The following is an 18,559-nucleotide window of genomic DNA, read 5'->3' as shown; positions in this document are numbered from 1 at the left end:
GCAACATGAGTGAAATACACCCCTAAATTCTCGCCAAGTTTAGGAGTGTTTTCAACACTGTCTTCTTTTTATTATGATCCCATGCTCCTACAAGAATTTGAGACCACTTGCTATGTCATGAGGCTCATCGGGGTGTATTTAAGTTCAGCTAGTCAAGTACAAGAGTGTTTTTAAGGCTGTCAATAGTTCAGGGACGAAACTAATCATTTGCGCCAAGTTAAATGAGTGTTTTCAGTACTTCTCTCTAAAAAAAATCATCAAATGATTAAGAAATCAAGACGATAGGAAATATCTTACTGAGACAGAGAATATGTCTGAGTTTATAAACCTTTATGTAGAAGTTGTGAAAGTATAAATATCTCCAATGATCCTATATATGATCAAGGCGGTTGAGGAGGACATGAAATATCCTACCTCTTTTAACCAGTTTCCTAGTGGTACACATGTTTCAGAATAGCCATTATGACTTACGATTATTAGCTTAAGCATGACGCCCTGATTATTTTGATCCCAACATGATCTAGGGAGAAATGGGGTGGACATCATAAGTTTATTTCTGTTCATGAAAGGAGAGTGTTCATGTCTTCCAATGCATATCAGAATCATATTTCTGTCGTAGAATTCAAACCTTTAGAAGTTGATAATGTTTTTCTCTTTCTTTTTTTTTCGAATGATGATGCAGTTACTAAAAACGAAGAGACAAAATGAAAATTACCGGCATTCATCTTCAGCATGTTCTCTTTACAAAGACCACTTGCTTTGTAATATTTGCAAGTTCATCTTTTGTTGCAAAGAGGATTAAGTAAAATAAAAATATACTCTATTTAACAGATTAAGCTTTTTAGATGAGATGGTCACACAAGTTATCATATTTTGACACAATTTTACTAATATAAATATTGTATATAAGCTTTTAGATGAGATGGTCATCACACATGAGATGAAATCTCAAATTCTCAAAAATTCATGATTTCGGATTTCAAATCATGATTTCAACTTTTTAAAATATAAAATTTGACTCATAAGTTTATATTTTGTAAATAAAAAACAACAGACTCCATAACCTTTATTTTTCATGTAAGTGCATCTCATATTGTTTTAGTCCAAGTTGAATGTCCATATGTTAGTTTCCCACATCGAAAGCCAAAGCAGAACTTTAACGCAAGTGTTTTGTCATAAAAGCCAGTGACTTACACTAGAACAAGCATACCTTTCTCGGCCTTTTGGCTAAGATCAAGTGTAGTATCTGTTCTTATCAGTTTAATATCTGATATGTGGACCATTGGTTCACACGATATTAACTCAATTTTTTAAGGGGAGGAGTCCATTAAGGTAGCTTGCTACCTGGGCTCTTGCGCGTTTCCCATGTGTTGCACTACTGCACGGGCCTGGCGCACCCCTCTAATTCAAGTACAATTTTTTAACTACTAAAGTTTGTAGATATTACATTTCCACCAAACAGAAATAGAGTCATTTATGGCATTACATCCCTTGTAGTAGTTGTACAATTAATAGGTCCAATCTAATTTTGGTGTGTCAGCCAGGAATATGCAACTGGACTCCTCACTTCATTTTTAGCAAAGTTGCAAGAAATCCAACCAAATGCATTTCCTGGTTTAACATATTTCTTGGACACAAATGTCACGCTTCTCTCCCACTTTCTTGAATACAAGCTTGTCTGGCTCCACTGTTACCGTAACGGATGAAGGAGCAATACACTGACCTTGCATCTCCAACATTGGTCACTTCTCTGGTGTAACGAACAATCCGCTTTGTGTTTATCCCAAACAAGACAGAGAATGAAGGGTAGTTGATTTGCCCAGCATCAGCAAACTTGTTTGCACAAGTGAAATTCAGTCTTTTTCAATGGATTGTATAATAAGTCGTCGAATTATTAGACAATGACACAGACAACACATCAACACCATCCATAATAGCACGGTCGAATGCAGCAAGAATATCTGACCCTGCACAAATTTCATTCCAGCACACTTTATAGCTCGCTATACGGGCCATCCCTCTAGCAGTCCCTTTGGCATAGCCAAAAAGACTAGCATTTGCCACAATTGATCCTGCATGCAATACGAGTTCAGCTGAATCCAATATTTTTTACACGAAACCTAGATATACATGTGAAAATTATTCCCTCCTCCCAATTTATGTAGCTCCCTTGTAATTTCTCTACCTGCGGCTGTGCTCGCAGTATGTGTGCCATGTCCTTCCTGATCCGGGGCGATTGAATCTCCTTGGAGCAGTGCGCTATAAGTTTCCTATTGCAATGCACTTTTGGGTCAAAATCAAGTGCCGATTGACATTTCCTTCTCCATCTAGACGGCACATTCGACATACCCAAATCACTAAAACTTTCCGATTCCGGCCAAATTCCACTATCAAGTACCCCAATTGTAACATCCTGAGCAGCAGTGTTGAATTCCGGTAAAGTACGTCCAGCCCCAAAATTGAGCTTATCGAGGCCGAGAAATTCAGGGGTGCGTGTTGTTTGTGGGGGTGTAATTACTGTCTTCATACAGATTGATGGAGTAATTCAACTTAATGAGAATTCAAACTTGCGGCAAATCCAGGATAAGCGGTGGTGTAAGTGTAGAGAAGTGAATTTTCGGGGGAAGAAGTGAGACATTGGAGGTGGGTTTTGTACCATTGATGGTGAGTAGAGAAAGATGGAGGTTTGAGATGATGTTTCATGTAAACAATGTAGGTTTTCTTGGTGGAAATGGGAATTGCAAATGTTGATGTGTGGAGAAAGAGTAGTATGTTAAAGGTGGATTATAAGATTAGTAGACCTTCCACAGAAAATTGAGTTATAGAGTCTCTAATTAAGAAAACGTCACTATTGACCAAGTCCAAGTTAAAATATTTTTAGTTAGAGATTAAGTTAAATGGGGTAAAATGTAATTTTTTAAACTTGTTAATCTTTTTTTAAAAATATAATAAAGTCTCAAATTCTTTTTTCAAATATATTCAAATTCTTGTCAGTTGGACTTTTCAACTTCTCTTCTCCAACTTTTCTTCAACTTCTTCGATCTTTCTTCATCTCCGCACTCTCTCAAATCTCTCCCAAAATTATTTTCTCTTCTTAATCTCTCTCCTTTCATCTCTGTCAATCTTGTCGCCGTCATTGTCTTCTCTTGTCACTGTTAGAATTTCAATTTTTAAAGGTAAATTCTTTTTTTTTTCTCTTCATTGTTAGGGTTTTTTGTTTTTTTTAATGTGAAAATGATTATTTGGGTTTAAATAGAAGAAGAAGAGCCTGAATTTCAAATATTTTCATTGTTATTGTTGTGATTTTACATATTTTCGTTGTTGTTTGATGGGTTGCTTGGTTATTGTACTTAAAAAATGTTGTTGTTGCAGCAACTTAAGAACTTGTGTGCTTAAAAAATATTGTTGTTGCAGCAATTTAAGAACTTGTGTGATTAAAACACACAATTGTTGAGGTTGCTGAAACAAGTCTATGAACAACTGAAGTTTTTTGCAGCAACTGCTGAACTATTGCAGCAACTGGTGAAGTAACAATTGAAGTTTCACACAACAATTGCTGAAGTTGTTACTTCTCAACTTCAGTAACTCAACAAAAATTTCAACCATTTTTAAATTGTGAAAATGGTGATTTATGATTAAATAGAAGAATAGGAGCCCGAATCTCACATATTTTGTTGTTGCATACCCTAATAAATAGTATATTTGTTGTTATTATTGTGAATTTCACATATTTTTTTTGTTACTGGGTTGTTGTCCTTAAAAAATACATTGTTGTTGCAGCAACTTAAGAACTTGTGTGATTAAAACACACAGTTGTTGAGGTTGCTAAAACAAGTCTATGAACAACTATAGTAGTTTGCTTTTCATATTTATTTTGAATGACTGGTTAAATTAATTGATGTTTTTTTTCATTACATGTGGTGCAGATAAATGTCTCACAAAAAAAGAAAGACAACTGATGATGCTACTGCTACTACTCCTAATAGATATACTAGAAGGAGGAGACTTATGACACAGAGGCAAAAAGAAGCAGAAGAAGCCTCCAAAAATAAGACCAATAAAATATCCGCACTTGATGAATAGGCTCATGCCCTTGCTGAGAGTGAGGCAACTCCAAAATCTCAAGAAAAAGAAAAATCCATGTCTCAAGAAGAAAAACATTAAGATCAGAAAAATCTATAGAAAAAGAAGAAGGTGAAAGAGATGCTTCTTCTAAGAATGTAGATGATGAAGGTGGTAAAGATGTAGAAGATGGTGAGGAGGAGAAACAGATAGATATGAAGAGAGAACAAAGTTCCGACATGATATATCTGTTCCAGAGGAAAGGGGAACACCAAATTCTGCCGAATTCTCTCCAGTTAAATCTTCAGGTAATGACACCTCACATATCAAGGTTGTCCGATATTTAGATTACAAATTTGTGACCAATATGGATGAATATCCAAATTTTTCTGGTTCTGTTATTGTGAAGTCCGATTTGGTGAAGTCTTTTAGTGATTTTAGAAAAAATTTGAAGCAACAAAAGTTGGAAAAAATCTTTAGGTCTTTCATATTTGGCATCTATCTGGACCTACCTGAGAAGATGACTTAGCAGTTTCAAATAAAGTTGGTGTATCAATTTCTCCGCTGCTAAATTAATTTTCAGCGATCAACGGAGGTTTGGATAAATTTTTGTGGCATGCCAGCTCGTTTTGGCATGAAATAATTTGCCATTATGACTGGTTTGAATTGTCACTTGGCAAAAAATATGCTGATGGAAAAATGTTGTCCAAGGTTACGGATAGGTGACAAAATATTATTAATTCAGCGGGGAGGACCTTCAAGAAGGATGATCTGATTGAGCATCTCAAATCTGATACTGTTTCAAGAGATGCAAAAAAGTCTTTGTGCTTGGTTTATTTTTTGCATTGTATTCTTCTTGATAGAGATCCAAACACAAAGACTCCGGCTGAAATGATTTTGCTTTCAGCAGATAAAAAGGCATTTTGTGCCTATTCATGGGGTCAAGAATCCTACAAGATGACGGTTGAATATTATTGAAGGCAGTAAATAAAGATGTGAATACCGCCAATCTTTAGGTTTTCCATGGCCTTCATGGTAAACTTTAATTTTTTTTCAATTTTTTTTAGTCAATTCATAATTTTGATCATTTTTATATGTCGTTGTTTTATGTAGTGTTGGGCATTTGAGGCTATTCCCTACCTTCGAAAGAAATTAAAGATGATTTCGGAAGAAGTAACTTCGCCGCGGATCATTAGATGGATTTCGGCGATCAATAATAATATTCCAGCAGTTACTAATAGTTGTAGACACAGTTACAGTAGTTTGCAACAATTGTTGTAAATATTTCAGCAGTTGCTTTAACTATTGTAATAGTTGCAGACATAATTATAGTAGTTTGCAGCAATTGTTGTAAATATTTCAGCAGTTGTTGTAACTTTTGTAATAGTTGTATACACAATTGCAGTAGTTTGTAGCAATTGTTGTAAATATTTCAGCAGTTGTTGTAACTTTTGTAATAGTTGTATACACAATTGCAGTAGTTTGTAGCTATTACTGTAAATATTTCAACATTTGCTATAACTATTGTAATAGGTGCAAACACAGTTGCAGTAGCTTGCAGCAGTTACTGTAAATATTTCAGCAGTTAATATAACTGTTGTAATAGTTTCAGACAACTACAACAGCTATTGCAACTTTCATTGTTGCTATAATTTTTCTATTTAGTTTAATTAATTATATTTTAATTTTTTAAAAATATATGTAGATTGTGTATCCATTGTTAGTGCCTACACCTAGTAAGATGGAGATGAAATTTCTCACTGGGTTTGTGCCTTTGGAGTTGATCGAGGATGAAAAAATTTAAAAATTTGAAAAAGACTTGGATGATTTTGTAGCCATCAAAAGAGATACTGAAGTTGTTAAGAGATATTTTGATCCTTCGGTGGCCCTTGCTACATATGGTGATGTTGTTGGCAGGGGAGATAGTGATGGCAGGAGAGAAAGGGTGTTTACTCTACATGTGGATAGTGATGAAAGAGGAAAAGGGGTATTTACTCCGTATGTTGATATTGATCATGATAGTGGTATCGGTGTAGGAGGAAGGTCTTCCCCTTTTGTTCCTAGTGTTTTTGGTGTTGGTGGAGAAACAGGATTTTCTCCTATTGATGAGAATGCTCGAGTTCCTCCAACACCTCCATTCATAATAGATGAATCTTCTAGAGGTGGTATCGGTACTTCTAAAGTGCCTCTTTGTGCTTGTCAATGTAAAATATGTACAGATAAGATGAATTTAATGGCTCAAAACATTCAATCTTTAGATGAATCCATTAAAAGTCATATGGCCAAGAGGGGTGTTACATCATCAAAAAAGATTTCAAATTCCTATACTCCGATTATCAATAAGAGGAGAAAGCAAATTTCGAATGCACTAGAAGTGTCAAAGGAAAGAGGGTTGCCAAGACACCTTCAGCGATGCAAATAATCGAGCATCAACCTGTTGTTATCTACAAGCATGCAAAAAGTAAATCATACAAAAAAAATAAAAGATATCTTGAAGGCTAAAGATTCTCACAAAAAATCTTACATAATGCATGAATTTTATTTTGAGGACTTCGACATGATGACCAATATGCACAAGTGATGGGAGGAACGCGTAAGTTTTAATAACTTTAATTTATTTTTCTAAAACAGTTCCATTAGTTGCAGCACTTGCTACAATGATTTTGTGTGTTGTTGCAACAATTGCTTATTCTGTCTCAGCAGTTGCTGTATCTACTGTAGCAATTTTTGTATCTCTCTCATCTTATTTTCTTTTATTATTGCATCATGTAAATGAAATATTATGCCTAATGCATCAAAGGCATATTGAATATCTCACCACTATGATGCCAAAAATATAATCTTTGATTTTGACTTTCCTAATTACTTTAAAAGTATCTATGAGCAGTTGGTCGAAGAGAGTTCTCAACCGAGTACCATCTCTTTGAAGGAACGCATTGATCAGTTTTTCTTTGATAAGTTCTATTTGAATTATTGTAGAGGAGGTAAATTATTTCCTGGCGATGTCCCGTGGCGTAGTGTCAAGAGAATTTTCACTATCTTGAACCTAGGCAAAAAATATTTTGTCGCACTTGAAATTCTTATTGATGAGGGAAAAATTAATGTGTATGATTGAAACAAATTTGTTTTTTTGATGAGTAATTTTTGGCACACATTCTACCGATGACAGAATTTCTTCCTAGGTTCTTAAAACAAAGCAAAATATTCGACAGCTTGTCCGACAAACTGTTGAACAAAGAATGGAATTTTGAGAGATTGGCGAATGCCCCAAAAAATGATTCATCAGCAGCGTGCGGTTCATATGCACTTGGATATATTGAGCACTTGATCACCAACACTCCTATGACCCTTATGAATGACAATTTCGTTAACAAGATGCGGTACAGGTGTATAGAGGGCATCATTGAAGGGGAACTGAAGTCATAGTGTTTATGTTAACAATGTTTGTTAGTTTATGAATGATTCTTAGACAATTTAATTTTTAAGTTATTATGTATATTCATTTTTGTAAGACAATATATGATTCTAAGTAATACTATTAGGTATATTGTAAAAGTAAATTTGTTTAATCTGCTGTAAATTTTACTGTATGTATTACTTGTTGAAAATTGTCATTTTGCTTCAGCAACTACAGTACATGCTATGGATTTTCACAACAGTAGGCAGTCTGCTTCAACAATTACTTTACTTGCTAAATAAAATCTCAGCAAGTAGGCACTTTGCTTCAGCAACTGTTGTACTTGCTGAGAAAAAATCTCAGCAAATAGGCAGTTTGCTTCAGCAATTGCTTCAATTGATGAATAATTTTTTAGCAAGTAGGAAGTCTGCTACAACAACTGCTCTACTTGTTGGAGATTTTTGTAGTAATTAACTAATTTGCTTCAGCAACTGTTGTATTTCCTGAAATTTATTTAAGCAATTAGGTTATCTAATTCAATAATTGTTGTAATTGCTAAAAAAATTCTTAGCAAGTAGGTGGTCTAATTCAGCAGCTGCTGCAGTTGCTAAAATAATTCTTAGCAAGTTATTGAGTAATTTGATTGTTAATTGATTATATCAATTATATAAATGATAAATAGAGTGGTTTTATATATTATAATAGTGAGACTTGATTTTAGTGGCGATCTTATACAATTATATAGTAATTTATTCATAACAGGGGATAAATCGAGTAATTACACGCGTAGTCAATTTTAATTGAGTAATTTGATTATTAATTCATTTTATCAATCATATTATATGATAAATAGAGTGGTTTTTATATATTATAATACGTAGACTTGATTTTAGTGACGATCTTATTCAATTACATAACAATTTATTTATAACAGGCGATAAATCGAGTAATTAAATGCGTAGTCAATCTTAATTGAGTAATTTGATTATTAATTAATTACATCAATCATATTAAATGATAAATAAAATAGTTTTTATATATTATAATAGTTAGACTTGATTTTAGTAGTGATCTTATACAATTACATAATAATTTATTCATAACAGGCGATAAATCTAGTAATTACACGTGTAATCAATCTTAATTGAGTAATTTGATTATTAATTGATTATATCAATCATATTAAATAATAAATAGAGTGATTTTATATATTATAATAGTTAGACTTGATTTTAGTGGCAATTTTATATAATTATATATTAATTTATTCATAAAATGAAAGCAAATATTCTAATTGCTGCAACAAATTCAGTAACTTGCTGAGAAAAACCTCAGCAAGTACAATAGTGGCTAAACAAGACTTCCAAGATTTTATTCAGCAAGTGAAGCAATTGCTGAAACAAACTGTCTATTTGCTGAGAAAAATCTCAGCAAGTACAATTATTGATGAAAAAGATGTCCTACTTGCTGAGATTTTATTCAGCAAGTGAAGCAATTGCTGAAGCAAACTGCCTATTTGCTGAGATTTTTCTCGGCAAGTATAGCAGTTGCTGAAGCAAGCTGCCAACTTCCTGAGAAAATCCACAACATGTATTGTAGTTGCTGAAGCAAACTGCCTACTTGTTTAGGATTCAACAATCTCACATGCAATTTTTTGAGAATTAAAGCATTCATTAAGAAGATTGTTCAACACCAACATTACATATAAATTTAAAAAATTCACTAACAACAAAAGTACTTTCGATATCTAATCTATTCCTGTGGAGCATTTCGCTCCGAGCATGTTGTTCTTTTATGCCCAACCCTTTTGCATATGGAATATTTATTTTTTTTGGTTGGAAATGACTCTCCGATTCCTTTTCATCTCTTCTTGGCCTTCCCACCTTGCCTGGTTCAACATGCGAAGGAAGTATTTTCCTCTCTAAAAGTCCCTTAGGAATTTTCCAAATATCTTCTGGTCGCACGGGTTTAATTTTCTTCAAGTATTCAAAAAGGTAAGTTTTTACCTTGTAATATGGAGATGAATATTCATAAATGCGCTTTCCATAATCATCACCATATTGGCATCGAAGCGCTGCTATAGAATGTGGACACAGTATTTTGTTAAGATTAAAAACTCTACGGGTGCAAGATTTGCATTGAAAATTAACCGTTACAACTGCATTGTGACCAGTGACAATGTACTCGTACTTGACAGTTTGATGAACCAATAGCTTGTTCCCCAAATTAGCATTTTTTACAATTTTTCGTTCTATCTTAGGAACAAAAATGTTTGATGCATTGATGAATATGTTGTGCCTCTCATAAAAAATTTCTCCGTATCTCCGATTTAGTTCATCAAAAAGAGCAGTAATGAGATATTCTCTTTCATCAAAAATATTGTATTAATCAACTCAGCAATGTTTGACGTCATAATTTTGTACCTATAAAAATAACAATCAAAATTGTTAATAAAATTAAAATTACTGAAATATATTTATGCAAAACAGCAGTTTCAGCAGTTGTTGTATTTGTTTCACAATTGCTACACTTATTTCATGCAACAGATATTGCAGCTGCTGTAATTATTATTCAATACACAGTGGTTTACACAATTTCAGCAAGTTCAGCAGTTTACCTATTTCCCAAAAAAAATGCTTTGCTCCATCTTTAAAATCAAACATGTTCCAAATGTGCAGCGCCCCTGAAATCATATTCCTTATTTGATTGAAGTGATCATTGAATTCATCTACACTGTACGCTTTTGCCGCTTTATAAAAGTGGTAGACGACTTTTTCATTGTGAATGTAATTTCGGATGTTTTCTCCGAGGTGCCTCATGCAACAACCATAATGAGACAAAGGAAACACAATTTCAACCATCTTTTTAATACTTGGATTTCTGTCAGAAATTATGCATAATTCTGGGGTATCATCCACAAAGTTGCTTATTTGCTCGGAAAAGTATCGGTAGGAGGCATCACACTCAGTGTCCGCTACACAAAATGACATCGAAAAAATATGATCCTCGGCATCTTGTGCTACGGCAGACAATAACACTCCTCCATACTTACTATTCAAAAATGTCCCATTCATAGCGATGACTTTTCGAATATGTTGAAAATGACGAATCGAAGCTCCATAGGCAATAAAAAAATATTTGAACCTTCCATTTTTATCGAGCTTCAAATTTGTATTACTTTCCAGATTTAATGTTGTAAGCATATAATGGTAAGCATCAAGTATTGCATAACCGTACTTATATGTCCCCCTTACCAAAGCCTTTGCAATCTCAGTTCCCCTCCAAACCTTCCAATAACTAACTTTGAAGCCTAATTCAGTACTGATTGAATTCTGAATATCCTTTATAGAAGGACCTTTACCTTTGGGAAACCTATCCTTGTAGTATTCACCAACGACTTTTGTTGTGGCATGTGGGTTATGACTCACGAGATGTTGCGAATCACATGTATGCATTTTTTCATACTCTTTGATATAAAATCTATCAGAACTTTCAAGCTTTATAACTCTCAGTCACCACTTGCTTTCGGGATGTACATATTTGACACAATACACAGTATGCGAGTTGATCACCTTTTTCATTCTAAAATCTTTTTTCACACAAGAAATTTTCAAGGTAGTATCTAGCTCTTGCTTATTCTTGAATGATATACCAATGTAAAAGCCAGTTACATCAAATTGAACATGATTAGATGACTGTGCAGTTTCCAGAGTAGTATGGTCAAATTCAGGAGTATGAGTATGAGTAGGAGTAGGAATAGGAATAAGAATAGAAAGAGTATACTCCTCGATACTTTATTTTCTTGAAGATCATTTAACATTTCTTGATCTTGACGATTCTAAATCAATGTTTCACGCACATATACCCTTAAAATGGGTCTACATTCATAATCTGAATAAGTACACTGTAACACCCCAATTTTTTTCCCACTAAGATTCGGACCATTCTTCATGTACTTATAAGATCGAACTCGAAGGATTCAAATTGTATATATGATCTATGATTGATTCATAAGTATTTAAAATATATTACATATGATTTAGGGTCATAAGGGATCCCAAAAAAATCAAGCCAAGTCCAAAGAATTCATTTCGGCTAAGTTTCCGAATGAGTTAGTATAAGGGTCAACTTCAAACGACCATATCTCCTAAAATATAACGAACTGGGTGTCCCATAACCTATCAAATTAAAGGTCTTTGAGTCTTCTTTCCAACGCCACCAAGATTGTATTTTTCTGAGTTCGTAGTCAAAAGTTATGCTTGATCGAACAGAGAAGACCTGCAGTGAATTTTTGCCGATTTTCCAGATTTTGTAGGGATATTTTGGTAAAATTACCTAATATCTATATACATAACTGGACGCGTTTTGGATCAAAATTTCAGTCTTTTTCCTCTCCAAACAAGCTAAATCTTTATCCCCTTCTCTCTCAAATTATCTCCAATAAAATCCTCGCAAACTCAAGGATTCAAGTTTCCCTTTGAAGACCTAACATCAAGGTTTCTTCAAAATCTACACTAAGGTATGTAAGGCTACTAAAAACATGGATTAAATTCACCATGTGCCCTATATCTTATTTGAGATTGAATTTTCATAAGAATTGGGTTTTCTTGATAGATTTATGTCCTAATGAGTTCATACATCTATTAACTTGATTTTGTTATGTTGATATTGATAAGTTGAGAAATTGATAAATGTTTCATGTTTGATATGAGTTGATTGATATGAGTTGTTATACATATTTTGTTATGTCTAAGAGTTGATTGATATGAGTTGTTATACATATTTTGTTATGTCTAAGAGTTGATTGATATGAGTTGTTATACATATTTTGTTATGTCTAAGAGTTGATTGATATGAGTTGTTATACATATTTTGGTATGTCTAAGAGTTGATTGATATGAGTTGTTAAACATATTTTTGTTATATTAACAATAGATAATTAACTTGCAGTAACTTGAAATCCGTTGGTACGTTACAGTTTAATTCAACTACCAAATGATGGAACATAGAAAGAATACTAAAATGTTGGTTAGGATGTTTTCATTAGTTTAACACCTTCACAGATCCAAATTGCTAGAAATAAGATGGGGACAATATTTGATTAACCTTTTAGTTAGCATGAATCCAATTTCTGTGAGTTGATGCCTCAATGGAATTCCATTAGCATCATGAAATTAAATTATATTTAAGAAAAAGTTATATTCCTATTAGTATATTCATATAATACTTCCACTTTGATATATTCTAATAATATAGAAAAAGCTAACTTTATCATTTATTTCCTAATTTTACGTGAAGTGTTTGGTTTGGTTTAGGACAACTTGGATAGTTATTAAATAATAATGTTTGGCAAAAGAACACTATGAAAAGACATTCTTTCTAGTCAAAGGTGATGACAGAAAGTAAAGTAAGCAATATTCTTGAGATTTCCTAAAAATAAAAATAAAAAGAGATATAGACTAGGCCATTGTCTTTTACATGCCTTTAAAAAAATATATATAAGATTGGGGTTGATTGGATAATATGATTGGTCAAGAGGCTTGATTTGGAATAGAATTGATGAATTGACAAAGGTCCATATGAGACTGGTCGATATGATTAGATTGAATTGATTGGATAGAGTTTTATGAGCATTGAGTCTTGGGAGGAGTATCGAGCACCGAATTGGGTAAGAGTAAGTAATAACTCGAATCCAATAACTACGTCGCCAAACGTAGGAAGGAATTGGACCGTTAAAGTCGGATGTTTTCCAAATTACTGTCCTGATATAATAGGACTTGATTGGTTATGAATTTATGATTTGTTGATTCGTTCGTACCCTGGCAAGGTATGAACGGACGTGGCAACAACGTCGGCTTGTTGTACTATCACTGGCTCATAAGTGATGGTTGTCGGATAAGAGAAACTCTCATATAGGTCTTGATAGTACTCTGAGTCGGATTGGGATAGATTAGGCTAGATTGTATGTGATTGGTCCTGTCTAAATTATATTTTGTTTAGACTCAGAACATCTTGATTGAGTTGTACCTTCTTCTGAGTTAAGATTCTGAGTTGATTTGATCCCACCTTGATGTATGTTTCATTCGGCCATTTTACATACTCGTACATTCCACGTACTGACGTCATTTGGCCTGCATCGTTTCATGATGCAGAGACAGGTACTAGAGATCATCAACAGGCGTATCATTGAAGATTTATTCACTTCCAGCTAGTTGGTGAGTCCTCCTTGTTTTCGGAGGATACCGCAGTTATCTTTTCAGCTTTGAGTTAGTTTTCCTTTTTTTTGATTTGTGGTAGCCATAAATATGTCATTGGCACCTCTTATATTGTTGATAGAGGCTTCTTAGACTAGAGTGTGGATGATGTTGAATTGTTTCGTTGTGACTAGTTTTATTTTTCTAGTTGTTGAATGGAGATGTGGTTGGCCTTTGGCTTTATTATGAATAGTATTCTTATGATTTGAGTCTTCCGCTAATAGAGTGTAACTGAATGAAAGTGTGATTGGACCAAGTGGTTCGCTTGAAGGCCAGAAATGGTTTTCGAGTGCCGGCCACGTCTAGGGTACCCTCCCGGGGCGTGACATACGCAAACTAGATTGATCTTTTATCCTAAAAGGAGCTACTTTTTCCTTTTCACCACTATAATGCATGTAAGTGATAACAAAATCTTTCAACTCACAATTTAGATCACAACAGAAAATGATTTATTTGCAAAATCATCATATGTGATATCTCGATCCACAATCATCGCCATCATCTCTATCATTTTTTTATTTTTTCAACGTTAAATATAACGATTGTTGGACTCAACCCTTTCACCATTGCAATCCATTCCAATATATATTTTGTTCTCCATTGATGGAGTAAATGTAGGTACCTATGTTATGATTAAAAAAATGGTCATAATTTTTTTCTGATTCTGTCTGCAATTTATTGAGCAACTGCTGAAAAATTTCAGCAATTGCTGTATCTATTTAGTAATTGATGCAACAATTGTTGAAAAAGTTTCAGCAATTGCTGCATTAATTGCTATAGCACCTAAAGCATATAAAACAACAGTTGTCAAACATGTTTTAGTTTGCAGTATTTATTTTAGTAATTGATGCAGCAATTGCTGACATATATTCAGCAACTACTATAGAACCTACAGCAACAATTGTTGAATGTATTTTAACAACTGATAAAAAATATATGCAACAATTAGTGCAACAACTGCTAAATAGATGCAGCAATTGTTGTAACATATTCAATTGTTGCATTTATTTCATCATTTGCTACATTTGATTCAACTGATGATGAAGCAGTTGCTGAAACATATCCAACAGTTGATGAAATGAATTCAACCATGAATGAAAAAACCCAAATGAGCAATAGACACAAACCAACAATATTTACTTACCAAAATGGTCGAAAATCACCTCTCAAGTAATGCCCAATGCCACACTAATGCAATTTAGTCCCAAATTGAAAAAAATTTAAAATAATTTCGAAATAAAAAAAAAGAGAAAAAGAAAAGAGGTGCTCTACTCTCTCTCTCTTCTTTCAGGCACAGTAATACCAACACAAGAAGAAGAAACACGCGAATGGGAAAGAGAAAAAGTTGCGCCTTTTTTTTAAATTAGGGTTTTATGAGAATGGGTCGAAGTGTAAAAAAACTTGAGGACTTGGGTCAAAGTTCATTAATTACTAACCATAAAATTGTCACCAATTCTCAATTTTTAAAATTCTTGTCACTCTTTTTAAATTTCAATACATTTTTGTCACCCTTAATTAAATGTCTCGAGCTTCCATTATTAGTTAAAAAAAGAAAACAATACAGAAAATAGTAGAAAGAAGGAAGAAGAAGAAGCAGCTAGCTTAGTGTGAAAGAGAGAAAAGAGCCAAGTATATTTCCTCATCATTAGTTTGTTGGTCAAACCAAATTTGATTTGACAGTTATTGGTAGGGGTGTTCATGGTTCGGTTTGGATCGGTTATTGATTAAAACCATAACCAAACTAATTTAATCGGTTATTAAATGTCTAAAACCATAACCAAACCAAGTAAAATAATAACCACGGGTTTGGTTATTGTCGGTTTGGTTCGGTTTGGTTTGGTTATTCAGTTTATGACTAGCCGAGATAATTTAAATATTCTCTCTCTACTTTCTTCAAATTCTTACGAAGCTCTTTTTTCCTCACGGCCCAAAGAGGTTCCAAAATACAAACAACTTTGTCTATTAAAATGAAAAAATTACATATTTAAACTAAACTAACTAGATAATCTATAATATAATCAAAAGTACTTCAACCATCTTCCTTAGCTTAAGCTCCAAAGTCCAAACTAATCAATCCTCAAAACAGTGAGCGAAGAATTTGCAAAAGAAATAACGATATTAGGCATTAAATGTCTAAAAACATAAAGGTATAGGCGTATAGCAGCTCAGCTAATAAATATAGCAACAACTTTGTCCCAAAACTTAGTGCAAGTCAACACACATCCACACTGTCATGCACGGGGATACAATAACAAGAAAAACAATATTTAGATTTCCTTGAAATCAGCCTAATGATAAATAATATGACTAAACAGAAGTAAATGCCTAGTATTGTCGACACAGTGAAACATAAGTAAATGCCCTAGGGTCTCGACTACAAGGAGTAGTTCTTTTATGCTTTTTAGGAGGTTTATGCACTGAAGAAGTATTAGGAGCATTACCATGTGCTTGAGTTACAGCAGATGTTGGTGTTACTGAACTATATTTAGGAAGATCCAAATGTTCAACCTCCAAATCTTCAACCTCTGTAACTGTCCTTTTCATCTAAAAAATATTAGAAGTTTAGGACCCATTCGGACAAGAAAAAATAAAGGTAAAAATTTGAAACAGAAAAGGAAACAACTTGATTTAAAATCAAGTAGCTAGCAAAGGAAACAACTTAAAAGTTAAAATCAACTTAAACATTACAAAAAGAAAAGAAAACAACTTAAACATTCGAAACAAAAAAAGAAACAACTTAAAATCAACTTAAAATTCTAAAAATTTCTTACAAACCTTCTCAAAATTTACAATCTCGTACTTGAGGAGTTGAGGTTGTTCTTGAGCCTTCACTGTTACTATGACTTTGTGAGAACTGAGAAATCAATGTGATCTTGAAGGCTTGAAGCTTCTGCTTCTTCGGTGGAACTTGGAACTTGGAAGTGGAACAAAATTGTAAAAGGAAAAGAGAGTAGGGTTTTCAAGTTTTCACTCTAAACCCTTAGCCTTATGTTATGCTGCTGGAGTGCTGGGCCTGGCTGCTGCTGGATGTTTTAACCTTTTAGGAAATAGAGTATTAAAAATTTCAAGGGAGAAGGGAGGTAAAATTTGAGCAATAGATCCTATTTTTTGAATTGGACTTGAGAGTTGGGTTTGGATTGTTGGATTTGGGTTGTTAGACACATTATAAAATATCTTTAATTATTATGAAAAATTAATATTATACATATAAATAATTATAAATTTTATGTATATAATTATCGATTTGGTTTGGTTATTTATTCGGTTATTTTTTTCTATAACCAAAACTAAACCAAATATTATCAGTTATTCAAATTTAAAACCAAACCAAACCAAATGTCGATTTTTTTATTCGGTTTGGTTAAATTTTCGATTTGGTTTTGGTTATAACCAAAACTATGAATAGCCCTAGTTATTGGTGGAGTTTTTGGCCAAACACATCCTTAAACTATACTCCAAACTTAAATGACATCCTTAAAATATATTTTTTGACAAAAAACATCTTTCTAGTATTTGAAAGTTAATAATTTTCATCCTTCAGTTAGATATTGTCAAAAAATTAAGCAATCCTACAAAACATATGCTATTCATGTGAACAAAAAGTTTTTCTGCATAATTCATTACCTGCTATAACAAGCTCCTAAAAAAAAATATTCAAAATCATGGACACCATTTCTTGCTGAAACAAAAAATGTTAGGAAGATGTGAAGATACATGATCTGCTCTTCTTCTCTTATACCAACAAAAAGAAGATGGAGCTTAATTATCTTCACCTTTTATAAAGTCAAATTGTAGTTAGATCAATAATTTTTCAGCGCAATCTAATATTAAGGTGATCAAAATTTTAATTATGTCTCGCATTCAAGTTTTTAATCAAAATTTTGATTATGTTTCGCATTCGAGTTTCATTCTCCATTATTACAAGTGGAAGTCTCCTACAAACACCGCTTAAGTGGATTCAGTTGAGAAGAAACATATTTCAACTGGTAATTTTTTAATATTAAATCACATAAAAAATAAATGAAAAAAACTGTTAATTAAAATCAATCGCCCAAAAAGTTCACGAGAATATTTTTGGCGTATTTTAGATTAATAAATACAAACGGGTGACTTAATTTTTGTAGAATCTGTTACTTTTCTGAAAAATTCTAACATAAAGATGAAAATTGTTAAATTTTAAATACTTGGAGGATGTTTTTTGCTAAGAATAATATTTTAAGAATGTAATCTAAGCTTGGAGTATAGTGTAAGGATTATTTTGGCCAAAAACTCGTTATTGGTGCCTTTGAGAAATGGTCTAAGTGTAGTCTCATGAAAAAGTTCGTTTGTATCGGGGTAAGAAATAAGTTGTTTATATATTAATTTTTGTATAACATATAAGATGTTTGATAGGTAGATCGGAAATAAGTTCTTCATGTATAAAATTAATACGATGTTTGGTTGACAATTTAAAATATTGCACAACTACAACATGGACTCCCTCAGTCTCGCTGTTTAAAAAAGAATGACCTAGTTTGACTTAACACGAAATTATTAAGTAATGAAGAAGATTTTTCACTAGAATTTAGGCGTTTAAGATTATTTATTTTTAAAGATTAGGTGTGAAGTTCGTTTGAGCTGTTACCTGGGTTTCACATTTGGGATCTAGCATTACTCATCATTCTGGTTTCAGATTTTGATATGTTCAGCAACCCACCAACCCATTCTAGAAGCTGCAAATCTCTGACTCTTATCCCACAATTCCAGAAGCTGCACATCATTGTTGAAGCCATCAACCACCATCCTTGAAGCCTCCATTATTGAACGGAAAATTCATCTACCAACCATATTTGTAAGGCTATAAATA

At 33.1% G+C, this 18,559-nt stretch overlaps 2 protein-coding genes and 1 non-coding gene across 3 annotated transcripts; 1 reads left to right on the top strand and 2 right to left on the bottom strand.

Annotated features, from left to right (window-relative positions):
• The first annotated feature begins 1,206 nt into the window (after window positions 1–1,206).
• LOC129890870 (U2 spliceosomal RNA) lies at window positions 1,207–1,402 on the top strand. The gene has a single exon (XR_008767064.1). It is a non-coding gene; the product is annotated as a U2 spliceosomal RNA (small nuclear RNA).
• LOC129888404 (subtilisin-like protease SBT1.8) lies at window positions 1,216–2,898 on the bottom strand. The gene is made up of 2 exons (XM_055963381.1): window positions 2,186–2,898; window positions 1,216–2,072 (listed from the first exon to the last, which is right to left on the bottom strand). The coding sequence occupies exons 1-2, from the start codon at window positions 2,525–2,527 to the stop codon at window positions 2,004–2,006; spliced, it is 411 nt and encodes a 136-aa protein (XP_055819356.1). The 5' UTR covers window positions 2,528–2,898; the 3' UTR covers window positions 1,216–2,003.
• Window positions 2,899–8,934: 6,036 nt separating this feature from the next.
• LOC129890676 (uncharacterized) lies at window positions 8,935–10,914 on the bottom strand. The gene is made up of 3 exons (XM_055966176.1): window positions 10,077–10,914; window positions 9,187–9,821; window positions 8,935–9,030 (listed from the first exon to the last, which is right to left on the bottom strand). Exons 1-3 carry the CDS (start codon window positions 10,912–10,914, stop codon window positions 8,935–8,937), a joined length of 1,569 nt encoding a protein of 522 aa, XP_055822151.1.
• Window positions 10,915–18,559: the final 7,645 nt, after the last annotated feature.

This window comes from Solanum dulcamara, chromosome 5, assembly GCF_947179165.1.
Source record: "Solanum dulcamara chromosome 5, daSolDulc1.2, whole genome shotgun sequence".
Lineage (NCBI taxonomy): Eukaryota > Viridiplantae > Streptophyta > Magnoliopsida > Solanales > Solanaceae > Solanum > Solanum dulcamara.
This window is presented reverse-complemented; position numbering and strand designations above follow the sequence as displayed.